General features: G+C 44.2%; 1 protein-coding gene across 1 annotated transcript in view; it reads left to right on the forward strand.

The window, feature by feature from the left end:
• The window catches only part of MAP2 (microtubule associated protein 2), a gene marked incomplete at both ends in the record, with an annotated part of 67,110 nt that extends 46,656 nt beyond the window's left edge, over positions 1-20,454 (forward strand). Inside the window, 5 exons of the mRNA XM_080632070.1 lie at positions 831-981; positions 3,202-3,545; positions 18,849-18,930; positions 19,452-19,564; positions 20,239-20,454. Coding sequence (XP_080488196.1) covers positions 831-981; positions 3,202-3,545; positions 18,849-18,930; positions 19,452-19,564; positions 20,239-20,454 — 906 coding nt within the window. The remainder of the gene's footprint in view (positions 1-830; positions 982-3,201; positions 3,546-18,848; positions 18,931-19,451; positions 19,565-20,238) is intronic.
• Between the last annotated feature and the right edge of the window lie 6,754 nt (positions 20,455-27,208).

The raw sequence follows: 27,208 nt of genomic DNA on the forward strand, positions 1-27,208 counted from the left end.
GAATCCAAGTCTGGTCTATGTACGGGACCATGCTGAAGAAGTTGCAGTTGAAAGAGATGTTTGGCAGTCCGTCCTAGCTTCTCCATGTTTACATTTCACTTGTGTTTCACATCTGCTTGATGCTGAATTGATGACTATCCCCACTGAAAAACTGTTTTCACTCTTCATTTCCATTTTTCTGTGCTAACACTATGCTTGGTGTGTCTTTTACTGTTCGGGACCATCATCATATTTGTCTACCTGCTTATGCAAGACTGTCTTTGGCCGTGTGTCCCATAGATTCAAAAATATTCTAACATACATGTCCATTGCTCTAACCATAGTAAAAAGAAGTATGGAAGGAAACAAGACACCGAGATTAATAATCCTGAATTGAAAAAATAAGCTGTAGCTAAAATTTGTTCTCCAAAAGAAAAGTGCAAGGTACAGTTGAAGAATGCAAAAAATCACACCTCACCTAATAGTGTACTGTGGGGTATGTTCTGGGCACCAGTACTGCAGTTACTTTGCAGGTAAATTCATGTAAGAATTCCACACCTGAGCTCCAGAGAGTAAATTCTTTAACTTCAACTTGCAGTAAAATAATCCCTTGTTTCTGACTTAAGACACAAATGTGGAATCCATTGATTTAGATCTAAGAGTGTCTGTGTTAAGTAGATGAGATTACTAGTGTTTTGATGCAGTAAACAAGCACTAGAGAGCTAAGCAAGAGTGGTAAGTTGGGCCCATAGGGTGAGGTTTCCCCTTCTGTATAGTTTAAGAGAAATCACAGCCTATTGATCTTTGAGTTTTGAAAACTAAACCTTCCTCTTTTATGTTGCTACTACTAGGATGGAGTAAGCAAGAGTCCTGAAAAGCGTTCCTCTCTACCAAGACCTTCCTCTATCCTTCCTGCTCGAAGAGGTGTATCAGGAGACCGAGACAGAGAAGAGAATTCTCTCTCCCTCACAGCTTCTCTATCTTCAGTACGACGGACCACCCGTATGTTTTTTGCATATTAACCCTCTCCTACTGCTGTGGGTGTCTCCCCTCCTTGTTAGATGTGTCACATTGCCATAGCATCATGTGTCCTTGCCTTTTACACAGAGGGGCAGGTGTGGGGTATGCTCTTGGAAATCGAGCCCCACAGATTGATTTTGTCCAGATACCAAGTGCTGAGCAGCACGGGCTTGAAAACAGGGACAGGATGCACCCTTTCCGTCCTCTGCAATGACCTAGGGCTGCTGTTCAGACTGATCGCTGATACCTGAAAGTGCCCTTGCGGGGAGTTCAGAGCTGGGCAAGTGGCTTAAACCACAACAGCAAGATACTTAACACAGGGCATTTACAAAGTAAATTACAAGTGAAAAAATGAGACAAACTTGAAGTAAGCAACATAAAATATTCTGATGGATCTTGGAAAAGGCAACCTGGTAGTTATAGTCTTTAATTTGCTGTTTCACAGTATCTCCTGTGCCATAATACTAGGGTAAACTCTGCTGGGAATTGAGATGCTGGCTAGTGGAGTGACTCATGGGAGGAGGTTAGGATAGTAAACCAGCAAGGTCTTTTTACGAGAACTAATCTTATCAAATCACAGAACAAACAGAATTTTATCAAATACCCCCAGAACTTTTAGTTAGATTTGTGTTCAACACAGGCCTGAGAACCTGGATGTAGCTCCCTGCTTTCCAATAGGAATGCCTCTGGTTTCTCTCTTTAGACACCAATCTTTTTTAAGACAGCTACAGGGAAATAGATGATTAAATTCTACAGAAAAAGTGCTTTGAAATTCTTGTGTGATTCTCCAAGGGTAAAACAGAGACCCTTTGTAAGCAGAGTGACCCCCAGCTGGCACAGCAGCCCATTCTGCTGATGAGGAGTGAGAGGCCATTGAGCATTTGCCAATGTGGTGAAGGGCTGAGGAATGAAAAATAAATATATCAAAGCTGCAGGGAGCTGAGGAACAAAATACTCCCTTTCTGTCTAAGTTGGTATGGTGAGAAGGTTCTGGTTTAGGGTTGGTTTGGAAATAAAGAAACCCTTCAGGGAAACTGGAGGTGAAAGGAGTATGCTCTATCTATCTAATGAGTCATGTAAAGCAAAGAGTTTCTTCTGGACCCCAGGGGCAGCAGTGCCTTGGGTTTAGTCCCTCACTGTTACTTAAACAGAATGATTGACAGATACTTCAGATAAGTTTTTTATTAGCCCCACGGGATGCTCTAGAGAGGCCCATTGGATTTATAACTCCTGAACATTTCAAAGGTGAAAATGTACAAACAGCCACCCAGCATTGGGGTTTCCAGGCTTTGAGGGTTGGTTTGGTCTTCCTCTCCCAGAGTATTCTCAGTGGAGCTTTACTTAAAGCAGCATATGGAGGTACCTCAGCTTGTTTATTTGTGTTTGAGAGTTATGAGCAGAGCTGGCTGCAGAAAGCACAGTGCCACTACTAAACTGTTCTTGTGCTCAGTGAGAACGACTGGCAGTGCCACAAGCACTGAGTGGAGCTGCTATAAAACATGACAATATTTATTTATTTCTAACTCACATGCAGATGTAACTAGAATGTGACTTTTCATCTAGGTTGACTTCTGTAATTGCTTTCTTTCACTGCACTAGTGAAAAATAGCAATTGAATGTGAGGGACATCTGCCTATCCACACAACAGAGCTATGACTTGTTCATTAGCTGAATGCTGACCCAGGGTTCAGCTGTAGACACTGGATAACCAGCAGTGGTATATGACTAGCACTCAGAGCCTTTAGTTTCAGTTATTACGATCAGAATTTTTCCCACTCTCTCGTTTAATGCTCAAATCCATTGAAATTGGTGACAGCATTCTTACTGGCTAGTCAGGTTGTCAGATTGAGTCTCTCAATGTCAGGTTAGATTCCAAGGGTGCTTCTCGTCCTTTACCCAAAATGAAAATCAGTGTGGTATTGTGCCTCATTTTGCGAGCTTTGCGGGAAGCATGGCTGTTACAGAACAGGGAACTCAGTCACCATATGGGCAGTTTACCAGCTCAACCATACATGACAAGGTAACTCCTGACAGGTTGATGAGCAAAGTAAGACATAGACATCCAGTGTGCCGTTCTACCACTAGCACAGCCATCTTAGAACCGTATCTCTCCTGGCACCCAGGGATGCAGCACTGGGAGGAGCAGAGGGAAGAAGGGCTGTATTTCTGTGGGTCTAATGCTAGTTTTTATCCTGCATGTAGGATCAGAGCCAATTCGCAGCAGAACAGGAAAAAGCGGAACTTCGACTCCCACTACTCCAGGCTCCACTGCCATCACTCCAGGGACACCACCAAGCTACGCCTCCCGTACCCCAGGCACTCCAGGGACACCCAGCTACTCCAGAACCCCACACACTCCTGGCACCCCCAAATCTGCCATACTGGTACCTACTGAGAAAAAGGTTGCCATAATTCGCACTCCTCCTAAATCTCCAGCCACTCCAAAGCAGCTACGGGTTATTAATCAGCCTCTACCTGACCTCAAGAACGTCAGGTCCAAAATTGGATCAACAGATAATATCAAATACCAGCCTAAAGGGGGGCAGGTAAGGATTCCACTTTTCATGTTGGGATGGGTGTGGGATGGGAGCCATTTGAGTTGCCTTGCAAACGCCGCTTCTGTTGTCCATATGCATTGGTTGTTTCAGTAACGATAAAAGGCAGGGGCCAGGACAATCTTGAGAAAGTATTTTGTCCCCTGAAAACTAACGGTGCCTCACTGAGAGCAATTGGAAAACTTCAAAGGAAGAGTTTGCACTCCATGCCATAGATAACTTCCAGCCTGAGTCTCATCAGTTGCTGCTTATCTACTCTTTATCGGTACCAACAAATGGAAGAGGTTTGTTTTAATTCGTGCAAGTTCAAATTCAACCTAGATAGATGTTAGTAGGATTGCACACTACCATGACCTTTTCTTGTGTCATTCCACATTGCATGTGCATTGTGTTGGGTGATGTTAATGGGGGTTGCAGCCTCCAACCTGGCAAACCCACCCCAAGTTAAAGATGATGGGAGGGGACAGATATTAGACTGAACTGTTTTTCTTGCTGCAGGGTTTGAATAAGCAGGAACAGGGCTGAAATTGTATAAACTGGAGAATGAATGTAATATAAGGAAAGATGAATGTGTAATAAGGTAGATCATGATTTTCTCTTCTCACTGTCTGAAAGAACAAGAATTCAGGGACACGATGCAATTAAAAAGACGTAGTTTCATACCTTGCAGAGTTATGCAGTGAAGCGCATTGTCGTGAGTATCACTTTTGGCTGAAGACTTAACATGTGTTAAGCAAAGTCATAAAATCAGAGAATGGTTTGGCTTGGAAGGGACCTTTAAAGCTCCTCCAGTTCCAACCCCTGCCACGGGCAGGGGCACCTTCCACTAGAGCAGCTTGCTCCAAGCCCCTGTGTCCAACCTGGCCTTGAACACTGCCAGGGATGGGGCAGCCACAGCTTCTCTGGGCACCCTGGGCCAGCGCCTCAGCACCCTCACAGGGAAGAGCTTCTGCCTAAGAGCTCATCTCAATCTCCCCTGTTCTGGCAGGTTAAAGCCATTCCCCTTGGCCTGTCCCTACAGGCCCTTGTCCCAAGCCCCTCTCCAGGTTTCCTGCAGCCCCTTTAGGCACTGGAGCTGCTCTAAGGTCTCCCCTTCAGGAGCCTTCTCTTCTCCAGGCTGAACCAGCCCAGCTCTCTCAGCCTGGCTCCAGAGCAGAGCTGCTCCAGCCCTCACAGCATCTCCATGGCCTCCTCCGGACTTGCTCCGGCAGCTCCACGTCCCTCTTGTGCTGTTGCCCCAGAGCTGGATCAGGGCTGCAGGGGGGATCTCCCCAGAGTGCAGCAGAGGGGGAGAATCCCCTCCATCGAGCTGCTGCTCACGCTCTGGGGGTGCAGCCCAGCACACATTCCAGGAAGCTGAGTTGCACAGTGCTTGCAGGTTAGATACTTTTATATATATGTGAGATTTTGAATTCATAGTGGAATATACACAGCAGTGAGGTTTGCCTAATGGTGTCTCAGAAAAAAATGTTAAATTGGATCAAAACTTAACATTGCAACCTCCTGCAGGTGTTGCAGGGAAAAAACCCAGGCTCATATTGTAAACAATAAGGTATCTCTTAGAAGCTGATCCTGTTTTCATGGTAAATTAACACATCCATTGCTTTCCAGGCTTTGGACAGTAGCCAGTTACTCAGATAAAGTCAAGATAATGCCTCAGCAAAGGTTCTTCTGCCTTTCGTTTGACAAGTATCTGTGTAATTATTTTGTGGGGGAGTTCAACACCCATTTGACATATTGCATGGCAGATGGTAACAATGCGCAGGGGCTCCAGGAGGCTCGGAACACAAATTCAGCCTGTGCATCTGGATTAGCATTCCTCATAACAAGCCCAGCTGCTGGACCTGCGGCTCAAAACCAGCACCATGTTAGCCAGCCCTCCTCTTCTCTGGTATTCTCTGTGGACTGTTAACAGCCATACAAGGCCCGGGAGGGAGCGCAGCAATTGTATTTCTTTATGAATGGCATGCCTAGACAGCTACACTTCATAGAGTTGCAGTCTTTGCAGGGTAGTGAAGGATGGCACAGCAATTAGCATTTCACTGTTGCAGGGATCACAGGGGAAATCTGCTGGGTGGACATAATGTCACTGAGGTTAAAGCATTTTTTAATTCCCAGTGATATGTGGCCACTGAGCTCTGCGTTGAGCAGAGAGAGACTCACTGAAGTTTTCCTTTATGTCTCCTTTATGCCATAGTTGCTTAGTCTAGACAAGAGGTTTTAGGCTTAAGTCTTTCCCAGTTTCTGCAGTTTAATTTCATAGGGTCTGTGAGAGGAACACATGAAAGCTAATTTTGTTTCCTTGCGTCTGCTCACTTCTTTAATGTCTAGTGGCAAATACTGTGCCGGCTGAAATGAGCTGTTATCTACTATCTGCTTTTAGTGATGATACATGAAACAAGCCGAAAGCTGCTTGAGTTTTATAACCTGAGCTGGAAGTGCTGATAGCAATAACCATAGGAAAAATAAGCAGACAAAAAGCCAGGCATATATCTGTGCAAGTTAAGTACATACACGACATGCAAATCACTAAAGGAATACAGATATGCAGCCCAAAAGTGTCATTTGGAGACAGGCTATTCTTTTACCAGAGGCATATCTGAACCTAGCAGAAGGTCTTCTTTTAGCTTACAGCTGTCCTAGTGAAAGCAGCCCCACTCTGAAACCGCCAGAGGCTGAGGTGCAGAACTGAAGAAGCAGGGGATGTTTGAATGCTAAATAAATCAAGAAATACAGTGCTTGAGCCTTGAATTTCATCAAAAGCTCATTGGACAGCAGACTGATTTTACTTCAGCTCTGGCTTGCAGCCTCAGAAACACAGAAGAGAAATAGCTTCACCTGATAGGAAGGAGAAAAAAAAAAGGAGCATGCTTCTAGGGGGAGAAGCAAATTAACTTTGCGCTTCGTTAAGGTCCTACTAGGAATAGATGGCTTGAAATGTGTTTAATTGGTATTCTGCAGGCTGGAGAAATAAGGGCTTCTCAGCTCTGTGCTGCAGCCAGTAGGTGGTTGTCTGGTTTTCTCTTTATAGTAGAGTATGGTGAAATGTATCATTCTTGGCAAAGCTCAGAGGCGACTCGCTCATGGGTATGTCTGCTGGGCTTCAGATGGATTTTCACACTGCATCAGCTGTGGAGGAAATGCTGTGCTTTCAAATGTAACCCATTTGCATCTGTTATTTCTCAGACAGCCCAAGGGAAGCATGGAGGAACTGGGGGAAGGGGTTGGAAATCTGTTTCAGATGCCAAGACTAGGGTTTTTCTTTTCTCCTCAGATTTTTGATCTTCTTGAAATTCTGTCTATGAATGGAGTTTGTACCATATCGGAGTGCAAAAGTGCACTAATTGAGTCTTGCCATTATTGACCATGCAGACTATTCATAAAGCATCATAGGCCAGCAACCAAGGGTAAAGCCAACCTAGATTTGTTTCAATTTAATCTGAAAATATATACCTAAACCCTGAGCCATGGGCAAGAACTTAAGTGGATGTGAATCAGCAGAGCTTCGTCAAAGTGAATAGAGCTGTATAGACTGGAATGCCATACACAAGGTTTAAATATCACTACAGTAAGAGCCAGGCATCTTGTAAGAAGTAAGATGACATGTAGAAAAACTCAACCCCTGAGTTTTTGTTGAAGAACAAATGTTGAAGAACAAAGTGTTCCTTAAAGGTTTTTAGGAAGATTAAGGAAGAACTTCACCATTGTCACTAAGCAGTAGAAAACAAAGTGCAGTTACTCATGGGTCAGAATGTCTGAATAAATTGATGACAACACTATTCAGCAGAGCCTGTCCAGAAACCACAAGAATGCTGGCAAGGAGAATAGGCATCTGCACTAGATAATAAAATAGACCAGCACAGGGAAGTATAAGACATCTCAGAGCTACACAGAGGAGGAGGTTTGTGTGAATATCTGTCATCTTTTTGTTAGCTTCAAAATCAGTTTGGTTGGCAGGAGAGATGACAACATACCTCACGCCCCTCCATCATCACAATTTACAACCCCACCTGCAGAGAGCAGTAGGCTCCTGAAGTGTTCCCTGCCTCAGCTATAGGCTGCCAGGATGCAGAGAGAGAGCCAGACAGATCCGGCAGCACACCAGAGCTGAGCACCTCCTGGGAGAACTACAGGTCAAAAGGGCATTCAGTAAGTTCCCCTTGGGATGGCATCTTATAACTCTTCTTCCTGTTTCACGTGTCTGTGCACCATGTTATGACCACTGATGACTGCCCCAAAATTAATCTGAAGATCTAGATTATATGCTATTGGTGCACTGGTTGATGGAAAGTGTTCTAAAAGGTAGTGAAGAATATAGGCCTCATTAAAGTGCCGACTGAGCTGTTGCTGGGTCCCATTCTGTCTCTCCTTCTGGCACATCATGCCCTGTTTCTCCAATACATTGTGATCTAAAAGCACTTTCATAGAATCATAGAATCCCAGCCTGGTTTGGGTTGGAAGGGACCTTAAAGCTCATCCAGTTCCAACCCCTGCCACGGGCAGGGACACCTTCCACTAGAGCAGCTTGCTCCAAGCCCCTGTGTCCAACCTGGCCTTGAACACTGCCAGGGATGGGGCAGCCACAGCTTCTCTGGGCACCCTGTGCCAGCGCCTCAGCACCCTCACAGGGAAGAGCTTCTGCCTAAGAGCTCATCTCAGTCTCCCCTCTGGCAGGTTAAAGCCTTTCCCCCTTGTCCTGTCACTTTGGCCCAAGTTAAGAGAATGTCCCTGCTCAGGACAGTGAAGAACATAAATGATCTTATAAGGTTTGATGCTTCCCCAGCCAGAGCCACAGGAGGCAGCTGTATAGGGAGATGTGGACTGACAATGTGACACGGCGGCAGCGAAAGTACTTAGCTAATGAGAGGCTGGGAGGCAGTCGTTTCCACACTGGTAGCTGCATTCATTGGAACAAGTTTGTGCATTTACCAAGTCACCAGTTCACAACTATGAGATAAATTCATCTGTGTCAGTCTGGTTTGGTTTTCTTTATAGATTCCCAGATTTGTGTATTTGCAAGACATTTGAAGGGATTTGTTCTGGACTGAAAATTAGAAATGAATTCAGCCCTTGTTAATTGAGGATGGAATGCAAAGAGCCATGGGGAGTTTCAGGCACACCTTCAAAACTCTCACAGCTCAAACCCATAATTTTTAAGGTTTTGAAATTCAGAATTTTGGCTGATCATTACAGATTGTACAGAAATAACATCTTGCAGCTCCCGTGTTCAGACTGCACTCATTTAATGGAAGGCTTGCCCAAGAACAGTCTGTACAGTTAAGCCCTGAATTATTCTGGATAAAAAGGAAGATCTTCCTGACTCATATTTTAGAAAAATGAAGCAATCAGTGCCAAGCTTTAGCAAGTTTTAGAAAGTTTCTTTGAGGAAAGGTGTTTGGTTGGTAGAAATGAGCCAGGAATTGGAACTTCCTGGCCCGATCTGACATTCTCTTTTATGTTTATGATACTAGTCAAAGTGGTATTCTGTACCACAGCACATCATGCCCAATATAGAAACTGGGGGAAGTTGGATGGAGGGGACTCATCACTGCTCAGGTTAGGCTGGGTATCAGTCAGCGGGTGGTGAGCAGCTGTATTGTGCATCACTTCTATGGGTTTTTTTGTTCATTTTATTCCTCTTTTGCTCTCTCTTTATGTCCTATTATTATTATTAACATTAACACCCATGGGGTTTTTTACCTTTCTTTCAGTTCTCTCCCCCATCCCACCGGGGTAGGTGGCAGTGCGCTGGCAGCAGGATGGTACTTGGTTGCCAGTCATGGTTGAACCACGACAGTCACAAGCTGTCTGATAGGGCTCTAGCCACTAACAAAACCTCCACTGACTACAGTAGCCATAAGCTGATGTTTCTCCTTCTTTCGAAGGCCATTAGCAGCAGTGCACTGATTTTTGCCAGTCAGATCTGGTATATTCAGTCTGTCTAGTTAGAGTTGAAGGTATCACTTTCTGGAGGATCTTTCCAGTGTTTACACTGGCAGCTTAAGTGACCAGTTCCAAGTTTTAGGTAGCTAATGACAAGAGGAGACAAATTCTGGCCATGAGGAACCATACGCTACTGGTCTCTTGGTAATAGTGAGGGGAGAAGCTGTGATTTCTTTCTTTTTCTAGAGTAGATTGAAATTCCCAGGACATAAATTCTGTGCAAGTCTGAGATGCCAGCAGCAGGTTCAGCAGAGGAGGTATTTCCAGCTAAGCAAGAACTAGTCTAGATTTTGAGAAATAAAATAGGGAAGGTTGTTCTTTTGGGAAAAAATGTTCAGGCAATACATAATCTGCATCAGAGCTGTTCGGTCAGATAATAGTGTTCTGTCTTGCACAGGAAGATGAGAAAAAGAGTTTATTTTGCTCAGTGGGAAAGGGCAGGAAAGAAAAGGATAAAACGCGTAGGTTTTATCTTGGAAATTTGGATATGAATAAAAAGAGATGCTAAGGGACATGTCTGCTGAGCTCTGGGAAAGCCAGCCTGCATGAAGAGCGAAACACGAGAGTTTTTTGAACTTGAACTGAGCAATTGAATTTTCTCCACTATGGTGCAGTAAAGATAATCCAGACACAATGACTCAAAACTCACCCCTTCTTAAAGATAAGGAACATGATTGGAAAACTGTGATACTTGATGCTCAACACTTGACATTTGAAGCTGTTAGTACTCTTGCCACATGTAGGGACTGTTGCCTCTAAAATTTAAGTATCAAACTCTATAGTTTAGTAAAATCTGTTTTGTTTAAGGGAGGACTAGAGCAAGGATTCTGTGGTTTAGCTGAATTAATGGCACTCATAGGGTCTTTTTTATTTGGCATGCATGAATCTCTTTCAGTTTCTTTTGCCATTCTTTGGATCAGCTCCCCAGATTTAGTGAGCAGTATGATTCCAGAACACGTCTTACACTTCATCTGACGTGGATCTTGCACTTCCTTGAGTTGTCTGTTAAATTCAGCTGGTGTCTCTTGACTGTAAACTCTTTGGCATGGCAAGTGGTCATTTCACTTTGTACTTCCTTGCACCATTATGCTAAATCTGTCACCATTTCTCTATAGGCCTTTTCTGCCTTTATTGGTGGTGTCCTGGGTTCAGCAGGAGCAGTCATTTTTTCCCTTCTTAGTAGCTGGTGCAGCGCTGTGGTTTTGATCTATCAGCAGCTATTTCTTGTCTTAATTTCTGAATTGGTGGCGTACCTAGTTCAGTGTGGTCACCTTAATAATTACAGTGATTTGTAAATAGGTAGAAAGCAGCTTGTAAATCAGCTATTGTTGTCCTATGCAAGTATTGAAAAGGTTGAAAGCGGCTTTGAGCAACCTGGTCTAGTGGACTGTGTCCCTGCCCATGGCAGGGGGGTTGGAACTAGATGATCTTGAAGGCCCCTTCTAACTCAAACCTTCTATGATTCTATGTGGCTGATTGCAAGACATCTGTTCATTTTACTGATACTTCCCTTTGGAAGTACCTATTTTCAATTGGGTTGGTTTTGGTTTTTTTTCACAATTTAACTGTTCAGGCTGAAATATTACATGCTGAGCATCCGCTCTGTACTTAGAGAAATGTCAGAAATGAACCTGTCTTGTTCACCCTTTAGGAAAAGCAGGGCGAGGATGGAATGTTATTTTGCCTATGATATGTCCAGTACAGCCTTTTCTTTTGAATCTCACTAGCTTGTAGGCTGGCAGCTTCCCTAGTGTGTGTATCCAGTAATTTCAGGAGTGCAAAGGCTGAACATGATCACAAGCTCTGTTTGTAGATGTGGGAAGTCTGAGGAATGGTCTTTCTCTTCAAGAACTTTGCTAGGCCAAATAAACACCCTTTCCTCTCCCTTTACCTGTAACCTCTGCCAGAAGCATGAAAACTGTAGTATCATCTGTCCTTGGCAACATGTAGATTTGGAAGCACTGAGAACTGCCTCTTGATGCTAATCAGATTTTAACCTTAACCTTGGTTCCTATGCAAGACCAATTCTTATCTCACTCAATCGCTGTGTTAACCAGGAGACCAAACACTGAATAAAGTCTAGTTCTGTCAAATTACTGTGATGCTGTGGTAAGTAGGAGGAACCTGGCCCTTTCTGATAAGTTGTTAGGAGTCTGAGAGCTTTTCCCAATATCACAGCCTGACAACATGTTCATACAGCAAGTGGAGCTTTTGTAAATGCTTTAGGCACAGTGTTTGTGGTAGAGCTTCTCAGAGGCCATAACTGCAAGGCAGGGAAAACATAAATGCATCTCTTGAGGGCCCATGGACTTGTGGATGTCAAGTTTGTCTAAATCATTTCTAACCCAATCCTCCTCAATCAAGGGAAAGACTTCCTTTCTCCAGGCCTTCTCCCTGGTCTCCTGGATCAGGGGTTCCTGAGGGCTGGCATTGGCATTGAAGACTGAAGCTAAGAAGGCATTCAGTTTCTCTGCCTTCTCTGCATCCTCTGTCACCATGGTCCCATCTCCCTTCAGTAGTGGGCTCACATTTTCCCTAGTTTTCCTATTATTAATGTATTTGAAGAAGCCTTTCTTGTTGTCTTTGATATCCTTAGCCAGATATAATTGCAAATAGGCCTTGGCTATCCTAGTTGCATTTGTGTCTACTCTGACAACACCCCTATATTCCAAAGCTGCCTGTCCTGCCTCCACCTCCTGTCTTCTGCTTGTCTCTGAGTTTTCACAGAAGTTCCATGTTATCCATGCAGGTCTCCTGTTCCCTTTGCTTAATTTCTTGCTTGTGGGGATGCACTGTTCTTGAGCCTGGAGGAAGTGATCCTTGAATATTAACCAGCTCTCAAGGACCCTTCTTCCTTTTAGGGCCCATTCCCGTGGGATTCTCTCAAGAAGGCGCTGAAGAGGCCAAAGTTAGCTCTTTTGAAGTCCAGGGTTGTGATCTTATTGCCCTGCTTCGTCCTCGCATGATACTGAACTTCACAATTTCATGGTCACTGGTCACTGTAGCCCAGGTTGCCCCAACTTTCACGTCACTGTCCGGTCCTTCCTTGTTTATTAGTGTAAGGTTCAGCAGCACACCTTTCCTTGCTGGTTCCTGCATCACCTGTATCAGAAAGTTATCAATGCTTTCCAGGAATTTCCCACATTGTTTGTTCCTCCAGCAGATGTCTGCCTCCAGCAGGTGTCAGGGTGATTGAAGTCTCCCGTGAGAACCAGAGCCTGTGATTGTGAGGCTACTTCTTAACTCACTCATCATCCACCCTGAGACAAAGTTCCAGACATTCCAGGTGTTCTCTCACATAAATGACAACTCCACCACCTTGCCTTCCTGGCCTGTCTTTCCTAAAACACATGTAGTTGTTCACGACGACAGTCCAGTCACGCCAGCTATGCCACCATGCCTCTGGAATTGCAGCCAGATCAAAGCCCAGCGGCTGCACATGGATTTCTAATTCTTCCTGTCCATTTCCCATACTATGTGCATTGGTATACACTTGGTTTCCTACCCATGCCCTGCATCTCCCAGTACTTTGATAGATAGCATTCAAACAGCACGGAAGGTGCTGGAGCACAGTGTCTGATTCCTGCTGGGGACTCCTAGAAGTAGTGTGAGTTACTGAGGCTATGCTATGTGCACATCGGCACACAGTCTGCCCTAGGCTTCAGTTCTGGACCATTGCTTAGGAGTCATCAGAGGACAGAGTCGGGGGGAAAGTCTGTCAGACTTTCAGAGCTTCAGACAGAAGCTAATTTTTCCCTGGGCAGTGTGGTTTTGTGGTATAAATCCAGCATTGTCTGTAAGGCTTAATTTTTCCACTGTGGTTTAACTTTACATGGATATGACAAAGGCTGAGGAACCTCAGCTTGGTCCAGATCAAAATCCTGACTTCCGGGCCCTGTCCAGCATACCTGGGCAAACCAGCATCACATCAGAAGAGAATGTACCCATTTCAGACTGGCAGGTCAGTGCAAGAGCTGTGAGGGACCCTGTCAGGACATTATCTTGTTGGAATGTTTAGTGAGCATGAATAGAAAGCAGTCCTGTTTCTGCCACAGACTACGATGTTCCCTTTCCTGAATGAGAGCATGAGCAGGCTTCATCTTTCTTTTAATGTGCAGCATAATTGAGGTGCATGTATGTACGTCCCTACCACACCTCCACCCCCACAGAAGACGTACATACACATTCAGGAGCACAGAGACCTCCCTGGTGAGTCATGGTGTTCATGCTGCCTCTGTCACAGACAGCTGCATAATCTAATTCCTTTCATCAAGTGACATCATAAAAGTTTATCATGTTATTGTCATAGGTCTGGTCCTTTAGGAGGCAGTTCCAGAGCTTCCCTTCTCTGACAGTTACAAATTTCCCTCTAGATTCCAGCTTCAAATAATTCACAGTCACTTTATATTCTTTGTTTGCAAGCCAAAATTTCTCTTTAACCTAAATAGTTCCTGTCCCTCTCTGGTACTTTCCCTCTCATGTTTACAGTCTGATTTCTCAAAGGAAACAAAGCTTGTGCAGTCATGCTGTCTGGCTGGCAATCTCAGCCATCCTCAAATCATTTGTAAGCTGTTGGCCAGTTTCAACCAGTGCTGGCAAGGCAGCAGTGGTTAGAAACACAGGCAATCCCTCCAAGTTGGGTGATAGTTGTTGACTGGGTACAAAACAGAGATTCAGCATAATGCAGTCATTGGGGTAAAGGCAGTGATAACTCAGCCCTTCTCCTTAATTAGAGACAACAAAAGCTAGCTGGTTGTGTGCTGGTTTCTGTTTGCCCTGTCTACCAAACCTGAGAAAAAATTTGGGAGATACTGTTGGCAAGAGGGAATAGGGCTTACTGAAGAATATAGGATGGAGGAATTAAGCAGTTTAAAGCCGTAGTCTACAGTAAACAAGGTTCCAGTAGTTGTGGAATTCTTTAGTTATAGAAGGTAGTAATGATTTAAATATGTGCAGGGATATTGATATAATCCAGGAAAGGGAGAAACAGATCATCAGAGAAAACCTTGGATCAGTGCAGTTCTTCCCTGTGCCAGAGGACCAGTGCAGCACATCCACATCACTCAGCTCACTTCAGCCCTCAGAACAGGACATAAATGATACATAGGTCTCCTGCTGGCCCTTCTACACAGGGGCACATTTCACCCAGTGAGACAGAGAGGATAATTGAGATGATTGGTCCTTTACAGATCTGCTAGCCAGGTCCATGGGCCAGGAAACTCATAAACTGCCAGACTTCTGGGTGCAAATCAGCCTTTAGGCACTTGATCAAAGGCACCATCTCAACTTATCACCTTGCTTTGGGTCCATTTCAAGCTACAGGCCTGTGAGCTGAGGCAGCACTAAGGTCTTGTCATGTCCTCTACGTCAGCAGTTTCAGAGCAAATGCACCCCTGTGGCCATTGCAAAGAGGTGCTGCTGATCCACTGCTGAGAGATGTGCTCAGAAAGTGCTAGGAAGGCTTTCTGTTTTGCCCAGTTGTGTCTGGCCTGAAGCTCCCTGGGAGCCAGATCTGACTCCACATCAGACATGTGTTTCTGTAACTGATGTGACACCTGTCTTGTATAGTACTGTGGTACATTTTTAAACAAATAGGCTATTGAGAGAAAGCACAAGAATAAAACTCCAAAGGCATTTGCTTTCATGTTTCAGCATACATTGGTTTACTTGGATGGATTAAGCAGATAGGAGGGAGGAAGACAGAAATCTGTTTGCCTACTGAAGATGCCCGTCTGAAGGTGACCTACCAGTTGTGTTTTCTGGTGCTGTCATCACCCTTATTGCCAAGCGTGCCATCACCACAGATCTCTGCCAGTTAAAGCCAGAGAACACTTAACATCCTAATAGTTTGTCTGATTCAGTGGTTATATATAATGAGGGGGACCCATGAAAACAGCTTGCGGTGAAGAAATTCTTCACATCAGCTGCAAAGTGTGACCCTCTGAAGATTTCTTCTTTTTTTACTGGGCTTAATTGCTTAATGCCAGAAGGATTCGACTCATTATCAAAATGTGATGTCCCCACTGCAAGAGCTGGGAGCTGCAAAATCTGATATCCCTGTAAGGGGGTAAATAGTCTTGTCCTAGTATGGAGACGTGAGGCATAGAGGGAGTGATTTGTTTCAGATTTATCAGGGAGCGTGGAGCAGCTTGGGCACCTGAAGCCAGGCAGCAGAAACTGCACAGGGTTCTTCTCCAACTGGCCGCTTTAGCTCCTTTTCAGCTGCTTTGTGTTTCTGGAGTGGAAAGAAGCCACAATAAGGTACCCCCATGTATCCTTCCCTTTCTCTTTACCTCAATATCAGTCACTTTAAGTTTACCTGCAATAGCAGCCAACAGGACTGTGCTAAGCAGTATGCCAGTGAAGGCTCTACAAGTGCCATTTAGCAAAATGAAGAGACACCCCCCAAAATTCTGTGGCTTTCTGTACAGTAAAGAGTGTAAATTCATACTGTATATTAATAACATAGAGATAAATAAAATCCAACCTAACACTTGAATAAAGACTTCATATTTAACCCAGAGAAAAAATAAGCTGCATGGGTGGCACTCTTTGAGTAATTAAAACCTCCTGGTACAATGAAAGCAGGTGCAGCCTTGGCCAGAAACACTTTCTCACACACCTGAAAAGCTTAATACTGGTGAGCACAATCCCGTGCCCCTGCTCAGGAAGAAGTCTGGAAGTGGTGTCACTTATGTGTGCACCCTCACCCAGCTGTCCCTGCCTACTCATAACTGCTTGCCAACAGTTATGATATATATATATGATATATATATATATCATATAATAGCAGCATATCATTCCTGGGGAGGACAGTCATTGGTGGCACCTGAGTTCTGCCAGGTGGAGGAACTGCTTTGACGTGAAGGTCAAGATGAAGTTCAAGATGGGGGTAACACTCAGGACAGCATGGCCAGCCCTTTGTGGAGTTCACCTCCAGGCACTTTTATATGCCTGTGGTGCAGCTAAGGTGACACAAAAAAAATGCAGGCTCCTAGTGTCTGTAAAGGAGGCTAGCACCATCAAGGGACAGCAAGGTACTTGTTCTGGCAGAAACAGAGAACACAGGGGAGAAGTAGCAGAAATCAGAAAGCAGTGACTGCAGCTGTAGGTTTCCAGATGTTGTTTTCTGCATTGCCCTTTAGCAGATGACAGTAAAGAGAGAGAGCAGTAGAGAGCTCTGACTTTAGTTTAATTAATTTTGTCAGTCCCCTTTCACAGGACACTCTGTGATCTGTTCTGTGAGCTGCAGTTATGACTGTATGACAGGAGGGGCAAAATACCTCAGGATTTCGCCCTGTGCCTGAGCTGGCTGGATCTGGGGTTTCTGCATGAAATCCTAGAGTACTGAGCTGTGGGAAGGAGGGTTTCCATCTTTTCCTTGTGGCTGGTCCAGCAGAAATACGGACATCACTCAAACCAGCCTAGGACAGGCTGTCCAAGGACTGTCCTGGCAAGCAAGGGGTTCTTCAAGGTTTTCAGGCAAAAGCCATCTCTCTTATCTCCAGGTATAAAAACTTTCCCCTTTGTATTTTACCACCACTTTGTAAAGTAGAAAGAGAGCAGCATAGTCTATTTACATATGCTGTGTTAGCATACTAAGCATAGAGATTGGCATGGTTTGCTTTCTTACATTTCAATACAAGTGGGAAGGAGTCACAACAGGAGGCAAAATTACTCTGGCTCCCTTGTCCTGCACCCTGATGGAGTGTGTGTATGGTATATAGTAAGTTACCTCCGATTCCTTTTAGGTTAGGATTTTAAACAAGAAGATCGATTTTAGCGATATTCAATCCCGCTGTGGTTCCAGAGATAACATCAAACATTCTGCAGGGGGAGGAAATGTAAGTAGTATGGACACCCTGTGAACAGGCATCTCCACTGTGGTGACCTGCCTGGTGCAGCCAGACCCCTCTGTCTCCCTTCCTCTGAGCACTACTTTCCTTCTTGCTACTGTTTCACATGTGAGTCTGGTCTGGTAGTCCTGTGAGCCCTGTGTATGCAATGGTAGCCTCCTGATCTTTCTGCACAGAGCACAACACATTTCCAGAACTCGTATGGGCAAAGGAAATGAGAATAGAAGAATGATCTCTGAACGCCCAAGCGTGCTGTGGGGTAAAAGTCCAGTGTGAGCTGAAATGATTCAGTGCCTTTCATGGGAGTGGCCCAAGAAAGTAATTTCCAAACAGAGACTACAGCTCACAGTGAGACTGCAGCCTCACAGCTGGGCATCTTCCTGTGCTAACCTTTCAGTTATGTGCATTCATCAGAGAGAAGGAAGAAAAATAAAACATAAGAACAAAGAAAGCTTAGAGAGAGTGCGATGGGCCAGAATGCTGAGTGCTAATGCCACAGCATTATTCCAGTGTGACAAATTGAGGTTGCTCAGGGTTTGACCAGACAGCTCTCAGTTCACTGGAACAGCTTAAGGAAGAGCTTAAGGCAGCTATGACCCTCCTGATGGAAATGCTCTCCTCTGAGATGGAAGAGCTGATGGTGTGGGTATGTCTGATCCAAACAGATTCAGTACAGCCACCAGTGCTGGCTTAACTCATTGCTGGTGATGTGAGCAAACCAATGGCATTGTAGTTATCCTGGAGCTCCTATCTGGCCTGGAGGGGCTGCCACCTGCTACCACAGTCACTGTGATTGTGGGCTGTATCTGCAAGGTGTTTGGGAGTGTAGCAAGGCAGCAGTGTGGCTCTGTGGCTGTTCCTGAGCTGGGCTCAGCACAATCATGGCAATGCGGCCAACAGTAGGGCAGGGAGCAGCAGGGGGAAGGAGGGTGCCTGTGCTGCTGCCGGACTGAGTGTAGCAGTGCTGCTGTTCTTGGGTGAGCACCACCAAGCCAGCTGGCTGAACACCAACCAGCTCAGGTACAGCTGCAGGAGTCACGCGTGACCCTCCATAGTGGACAGGCATGAAATACATACCGTATATGAATGCAGAAAAGTACAAAACAGATCGTAGAGAGGAAAAAAAGTTGCCACAATGCACATTCAAGAGCAGAAGCAAACGGATGGGTCCTGCTGCATGCAGGGCTTTGCAGCATCCACCCCAAGAGGAGGCTCAGAAACATTTTAGAAAGAACTCACAAGCTGATCTGCTTTGTCCTTCTCTTTGTTCTGCTGATAGTAAAGCTTACCCACCTCTGTCATTCCCTACATGGGAAGGAAGCTTGCTGTATTAATCCAGGTGTTTCCTCCTTTGTGGCATGGTCTGTTTTCTACTAACCATCTCTCTTTTTCCAGTGGTTTGTAGAGGCTTGGGCTCTTCCTCTGCAGGGCTTGGATTTTAATTTATTTGACTCTCTTCATGCCTGTAATTTGTGTATGTGTGTGCTTTTGACAGGTACAAATTGTGACCAAGAAGATTGACTTGAGTCATGTGACTTCCAAGTGTGGCTCGCTCAAGAATATCCACCACAAGCCAGGTATTGTAGGAATTTCTGGGATGTGGGACAAAGCAAAGACCTAATCCCGTTATATGAAAGAGAAATCATGGATGGTACCATTCTCTTTTATAGTCTAAGAGAAAGTAAATACACTTTGCAAAAAAAATAAGAGTCTTACCTCTACTTGACTAGATATATAAAGGCATAAAGGTATGGAGCCGCCTGCTTTAGAGAGGAGATAAAAAAAAAATGCAGAAAGATGCTACTGTGGCATAACGTTAGTCTGATACGATACTGAAATGCAGACTGAAGTCAGCAAAATACTTAAGCATGTGCTTAAATCCCATGAAAATCAGTAGGGCTACAGCACATGCTTACAGTTTGAATATGTGTTGAAGATTTTATGTATTACTGAACATGCAGCATTGTATTCTGTGCTTCTCTAAAACCATTAGATCTCAGCTTAAAGGGAAGTAATTTGAGAGCATCCGTGTGCATGAAGTCAGACTTTCTCCTGAGACATTCCAGCCTCTTACTCGGTATTTCCTTTTCCTGCGCAGGAGGCGGGCGAGTGAAAATCGAGAGCGTGAAACTGGATTTCAAAGAAAAAGCTCAGGCTAAAGTTGGTTCACTGGAAAATGCCCACCACGTACCTGGCGGTGGTAACGTCAAGGTAAGGGGACAGCCATCAGAGAAAAGGCCACCACTGTGCCCCTCACCCAGTGAAATGATCTGAGCTGTGAATTCAGTGACGGCTCTGAATTGAGTAGGAAACATCTGTTTGTTCTCCTTCAAGCACATTCACATGCTGTTTGTTCCTTTTGGAATTTGGAATGATCAATCTCACATCCACATCTAAGCTGAATCTTGAAGTGCAACATCCTGTAGCTTGTGCACTGGCTTTCCCCATAAAGATGAACCTTGTTTGGGACTGTTGTACAGCGTGATCTAATCAGTTTGTAGTATGTATCAGAACTGCTTTGCGAAACAGGAGGAAAACACCTTGAAAGTAAGATTACTCCCACAGACATTTGAAAATACAGATTTCAGAAACAAATCACAATGCCCATAAAATGTATACTAAATTCATAGAACTAGGGACAATGGTACTGCTCATTAAAGCATCCATCCATCATAGACAGAAATAGTAAAAGAATATAACATAGTAAACTAGTATATATTAAACAAGGTGAAAAAATCTTCAGTTTCAATTATTCTAAGGAGTGAAGAAGCTTCAATCATTGTAAGAGTTCTTAAAAGTAAACAAAATGAGACCCAAATGATGATCTATAACAGGATAACTTGGTGAATATATAATGTGTTAAATTCTTTGCTTTCCTGGAGCAGATTGACAGCCAGAAGCTAAACTTCAGAGAGCATGCTAAAGCCCGTGTCGATCATGGGGCTGAGATCATCACACAGTCACCAGGCAGGTCCAGCGTGGCTTCACCACGCAGACTCAGCAACGTCTCATCCTCTGGAAGCATCAACCTGCTTGAGTCGCCCCAGCTTGCTACCCTCGCTGAAGATGTCACGGCAGCCCTTGCTAAGCAGGGCTTATGAATCTGCTCATTTTGCGTTGTATGAAGTAATAATATCTAGGCATGAGCTCTTGGCAGGAATGGGCTCAGAGCAGGTGTTACATTCATTCTTTACCATGTCTAAAACAAAGTCACATCCCAAGACTTGTAGTTACCATACAGTTAAAAAACCAGAAAAAAATATAATTAAATAGATGCAGAAATTGGCCTGATCTCCATTTACAACAGGAAGACACTGGCTTTATATGGGTAATACAACTGCAGTATGTTACATTGGACAATTATTGTTGCTCTGCTCTGTCTTGCATGGAGTACCGTACTATGATAAAATGCATTTTTACCTTTCATGTGCCTGAAGGCCATCCACCTCTTTCTGAAGAGCCTTGTTAATATCCCAAGTTGCTCATTTCACTGTTCTGTTGATAGCTGGGGAAATGAAAGAAATTGCCCATTGTAAGTTATGACAGGTTAAACGAACAGTTTGCGTAGCAGAAGGAAGGGCATATAGAGAAATTCAAGTTTAATTAAAAAAAGAAAAAAAAAAGTGTTATTTTGTATAAATGAGTAGATCAAAAGTTGAATTAAGTTATTAACATTTTTTTGGGGCCTGGTTAATTATGTCAGTGTATAGCTGAAAAGCCAATAAATTATTTAACTAATAACTAAAAGTAGTAGTTGAAAACATTCAAACCATGCTTGGGGAAGTGCCGTAATAAAGCTGTTGAAAGCAGCACTTCCACCCCAACAGACTTGTGTCTGATTAGAAAGTTGGTTAAGCGGCTAGATTTGTGTATGCACCACCGGTTTCACATCCTTTCCATCTGTTTGATACAGTATTATAGATATATATATATTTCTCTGTGGCCATTTGTGATACGCCCTCCTCATATACTTGAATATTCTACTTCTTTATTCACAGTATCTGTGTCTCTTGCACCCTTTGGTGTTGCAATTTTAGGTATGTAAAAGTAGATGTTAGCAGGGTTTTTTTTCCCTATTCGTAAGAATACATTTAAAAAAAAGATGAAAATTTTAGCATGAAGTTGCTTTCTGTAACAACTAAAAGCCGTGACCCTGTTTTAGTGCCAGATGCAAGTCTCTTCTGTGATGCTAGAAAAAGGATTCCTTCCCTCTTCCCTTCTCTCCCTTTCTTCACAAAGGTATGATTTTTGTGGGGTCCGGATGTTTGTAAAAGGGTCTCCAAAGATGGCTGAGTTTGGATTCTGAATTTAAAAAAAAAACCTCCACAATAGTTTGGTTCTGGGTTGTTTGGGTTTTTTTTTTTCCTTTCCTGTTTTATTTTTTATTTTGGTTGGTTGGTCTTGTTTTGGGTTTTTTTTAACTCCTGTAGTAACAGTGAATGTTGGATTTATTTATTTTTTTCTTTTGCTAAAGTTGAAACACAGAAAAAAAGTATTAATATGTTTTTTTCCACTCATTTAGGGATGACTTATACACTCAGGCACTCAGATAACAGTGATAAACATAACAGAGATGCCTGTAAGTTGTAGTATGCGGATAAATAAAATGAGCCCCCTAGACTGGGTTGCCATAGCGGTTCATTAATAAATAGGGCATCTTAAAACCTGAGCAAAGCGGGATCATACTGACTATCAAAAGTATAAGGAAAAGTGTGCATAAAAGATGGAAGGCAGAGATACATAAACAACCGATTACCTGTGGGAACTCCGACACTATCTTATGGACACTTAAGAGAACACTGAAGGTAATATGGTAGTATTACGCATCAGCAGATAATCACCTGCTGGTACTATATGTACAGTAGACATACGGAATGACCAGTTTACGTTCTTGCAGATTGTTTGATCTTTTCCTTTTGAAATCTCTCAACTAAACTTTGCACTGTCAGTTGAGCTATACTCGGTACATGTATTAGGTTAACATTGTGTGTTGGAAGCTTTTGATCTGTTCTTTTTCCTTCTTAATTTGTATGTGTGCGTGTGTGTGTGTTGGGCTTTGATCTGAAAAGACTCAGAGAGATTTTTATGTCTGTGGAGAAGCATTCTAATAAGTAATAGCACAGGATTCCCCGCCATTAAATTCAGGTAGTAAATGCAGTTACTAGACAGTAAGTGTTCAGTGGACCAAAGGGGGATTTTGGCTAAGCTGTCACAGCAGCACAAAGACAAAGCAAAAAGGTTACATCTCTAAAAATTTTACTGAAGATGAACTCCTAACAGCCCCACACATGACACTGCAGCTCTGCAAAAAGCTTTTTCACACTGTGAAGTACCTAATACTGCTTGTAAGTCAGTTGTTTTATACAAAGGACAGGGAGTTTAGAACCATGCTAAGTACATTTGGATTTCTGCCTTGTATTTGTTATACTTTTGGTTAGAGTAATACTACAATTTCCATGGAAACAGTGTCAAGGGAGGTACATTAAAAGCCTCTTCCCATTTTTCCTGGAAAAACAAGAAAGATGGAAGGAAAAACAACAGCATAGCGCGTTGCTCTGATCATACTGTCAATTACTATAAATTAACCTTGAGCGGGGGTTTATTAATGCCTTTGGCCAATGTGGGAGAGAAACTACAGTACTACTGAACCTCAGCTTCTCTGAAGCTGAACACTAGCTAGTGAGAACACTGTTAACTAGGGAGTCAAGGTTTTTTGATTACCTTTTAAAATGGACAAATTCTAGAAAATGAAGCTTAGTTAATCCACCTATGAGTACAGAGTTAGAGAGGTGTAACACTCCAAGTCATTTATTTCGTGCATTAAAATGAGCTTTCTTGTCTTGATTTGAGCAAAGATCTTTGTAATCATAATCATTACTTCCATAGACAGAATGCTAGAACACTGTGGAGTTAGATGAAATCAAGAGTTTTGTGCTGTTAAATAAATAAATAAATAAAACCCCCAAGTTATGTTACATGATTCTAGATGGTCACTGAAATGCTCATACTAATCTTCTCAAGAAGAGTTTTTAAAACAACAGTTTGTAAATACGTAATGCCCACTAAAGAAGATAGGGCCAGCTTCCTGGAACCCGCATCCGTTGTGTTTCTTTTCCACAGGCATGTTGAGCCAGCAGGTATGCTGGGTGCCTAAGCCCCAACCCTGTAACAAAGCAGAAATAATCCAGATAAAAGGAATGGTGAAATCTTGTTTGGATAGATAGGGGAGAGCCCCAAATTAATAATGCATCAAGTTGTAGAGACAAAAGTGCTTCTGCCCCATCTGCAGAGTTCTGTTTCTATGTAACCACAAGCAGAAAGAAATCAAAGTTGAGCAAAGCTCTGTCCAGCAATTGTTAAGGAAAAACTGATACCGATGAGGGACATTGTATGCCCACAAGGGCTATGTATATTTTCACTGTACAGCAGTAAATGGTACTATCCATTCAACACACTGCTAAGGTACAGTAGTAGCCTCATCGTGACTGCTTACAGACCTAAGTTTGCCTATATGCACGACCCAAAGGGAGTCGAAAGGCAGCCTGTGTGGCCTGTCACACGTGAGCAGAAGTTTTTTCCGTGCTGGACCAAATACCGTTTGAAACCCAAGTACAAATATCCCTTCAAAGGCAAACGCCTTGAAGAGTAGATCATGTTTGCTATGAAAATCAACGCAGGTAGATTTCTAGCCTAGGTGTCTGTGGAGTTCACTGACTAGTCAGATTGCTAAAGCAACTCCCTCTGCAACTCCAGCAATTCCCACTACAGGAAGGTAAATTAGTTTCACACTTGGAAAAGTCAAGCACATAAAAGCCACTTCAACTTTAGCAAAGAGAAAAAGCCAACAAATAATCATGCTGTATGCTGGGATGTCAAGGAATACAGTCTGCTGTTACAAACCTGTGTTTTTCTCTGATAACTCTAGAGCCTGTTACCATAAGAGGCATTTCTTGAATGGCTGGTGGTAGGTAGTTCATGTTTTTCAATCCGATTTGCAATTGTATTTGTTGCTGTATAGTGATTGTTTTGCAAAATAAAATCGCTTGTCATCTAAACGCTTGTGTTGGTTTCCAGTGTTTGCGGTGCAGCTCCTCCTGCGTTCAACCACTGCGCGCTGCTGCCCTGCATGGAAACAAGTTATGGTGCACCCCTGCCATTGAGGTCAGCCTTACCAGAAGAGTCAGAGAGGATTAAATCCCTTTTCCTCAGTTAATCTCTGTTACTTCTTGCCAAAGGAATCAGTTTTTACAGCTGGTGCTCTCTCCTGTGGGGTGTATTTCCCTGCTTATGTGAACACACGATCCTGGCCTTCATCCTGGGGTCCTGGCCTACAGGTGAGGCTCAGCATTACCCTGGAGCTGCCCACTGAGCCCTCCAGGCCGAAAGACCCACCAATGAGCCGGCATCCCCCCCCTTGCCACGGTGTTGGCTTTAGCGCAGGGGTGTGTGAGGGCATCGCCAATGGCCGGAGCCTCCCTCTGTCCAAGCTGGTTGCGAGCGTGTCCCGGTTCTGGATCACGGTTCCACCACTCCGCCCACCTGGCTGAGCGGTCCGGGAGTCACCTTCCGCGGTCAGGCAGCAACCTCTGCCCATGAGAGGCGGTGGGGCTGGTGTTTTAGGGCTGATAACCCCATTTTCCGCTGCGGCCCTCGTGGGGAAAATGGCGGCCGCCGCCTCACCTCACGCCCGGCGGGGGCGCGGGCTCCCGCGAGGCCGCTAACGGTCGCCAGGCGGCCGTTGAGTTTGGCGCCATGAGGGGGCCGGCTCTCCCGCTCCCTCCTCTCCTCACAGCGCGGGGGGCGGCCTCGGCGCCATGAGGGGCTCGCAGGGGCCGTGTCGGGGGCCCTGCGGCCGGAGGTGCGGCAGAGCCTCCCGGGCCCTCGGCAAGCTGCGCTTTTCACGTGGTGCTGCAATATTCAGAAATAAATGCTGTCAGACCACCTGGAGGAATAATGAAGTGCTGTTAATTATCCATTAGAAGCGCTCTCCTAAGGGTGCTTAAGCACAAGGCAGAACTAATGTATCATCTGCTAAACGGATTGAGAGGTTTGAGAACAGGAGGGGTGAATCCTGATTTAAGTATTCACAGCTAGAGTCAACGGTTAAGGGCAGCAGGTAAGAACCCGTTTCCTCCTTTCCAAGTGAAGGAAGAAGAGCTAATATCGCTATGATTGTTGTGTCTTACTAGCAGCACGTGGTAGATGTATTTTATAGCTTGCTAGCGGGCTGTGATGGTGGAGCACTGAGGTGAGTACAAGCTGTAAATAAAACCTTAGTTACAGTGGTGTTGGCAGTGTGGGAAGTGCAGGAATCCTGCTGCAATGTTTGCTGGGTGTAGAGAGGGTCTGTCCTGCTTCTGCGTGTCGCGGTTCATGGGGTTTTCCTTGCATTGTGCAGGAATGTGGTAGAAGAGGCCAGTGGGTAGTTAAAAGTATGGATCAGAGCAGAGTGGCAGGCACAAGGCCTTTCACCTGGAGCTGGGTGGCCACACACGGAAGTCCTAGTTGATGCTTCGAAGATAAAAGGCTCTCTGATGGTGGGGCTCCCAAACCTGACTTGTGTGAGCACCCTTGGAAGGAGAAGTATGTGGGTGGAGGCAGTTCTCAGCTCTCTTCTGAGCAGCAGAGAGGAACATGTTTGGTAACTTGGTGGAACGAGAGATTCCCACTTCGTTCTCCCGGAAGAAGGGAGAAGGTGCTTGGGTGAGGTGGGGTTTGGGGGGAGATTTGTTGTGTTTATCCTTTTCCCAAAAGGAAGTAAAAGGTTTGCAGCTAATAACCAAAGCAATCACATCCCAGGGCTTGGAGAGCCCTCATGCAAGGGCTGGTATGATAACTTGGCAGTGAAAGCTTTACTTCATTTCCCCCCAAGGTCTTGTCCAGAGACTCCCTATGTTATCCTGTAGGATTTTGTTCCATCTCTCTGTGCCTTACCTAGTTGGAGCATAACCTGTTACGTACTTAAATGCAATTATATGGCTCTGTGAATATGATTTGTTGCTTGAATGTTATGCAAAGGCAGTAACTCTTTCTGCAGTGACTGCAGATCCTCCCCTATGGAGGATCTGTGTTCCTGCTCTGTTTTGAAATAGGATTCTCACATGTATGAGTACTATGCCACTCCTACTGATTCCAGCTGAATGTGGCCTAGGCATTAAATATATGATTGTCCTTGCGGAGTCTGATCCAGCTGGACTATAGCCTGCTCCCTCCCAAATTCATGTAGCAACAGCAGCAAGCCTCGTAGTTTTAGGGGTTCATTTATCCTTGTTTCTGAACACATTGGCAGCAGGGCTGGCAGCAAGAGTGTTGAATGAGACGTCTGAAGAACCTTAGTTGAAGTTTTTTTGTGACGAGTTTAAAAGCTTTCCTGACTTTCTTAAATTTTTACAAAACAGCTAGGAAGGAGGGAATCAGATCCTTGTTTTGAGCTCCCCTGAACCTCTCCCTTGTGTAGCTCATGATAGTGCAAAGAGGATGTATACAGTTCCTAGGCTGAAACAGCAGCCTTTGATCTGTTCTTTATACTGATGTGAATGACAAAGTATACAATACTGCTAGTGAAGTAGCCCTCTGAGCTCACTCTCTGTTGATGCTCTGTGTTCTAGTGTAGTTATTTAACAAGGTCCAAAGACTTCCTAGGAAGATAAATGGATAAATGAATAACTTTTGCTTCTACCAGACATACAAGAACGGGTAAAATGAGTGGTATCCATCAGTGTTGACTTTCTGTGACTGGTTGTCCAACTAAACTTGGGGTTTGTGGAGCGTTGTGTTCTTGTTTTCATCCTCGGCTGTTTAGGCCTAAACAGCTCCATTGGACTAACCACACTAAGTTTCTCTGGTGTCCCTGTA

This window comes from Psittacula echo (assembly GCF_963264785.1).
Source record: "Psittacula echo genome assembly, chromosome: 20".
In the NCBI taxonomy this organism is placed as follows: domain Eukaryota; kingdom Metazoa; phylum Chordata; class Aves; order Psittaciformes; family Psittacidae; genus Psittacula; species Psittacula echo.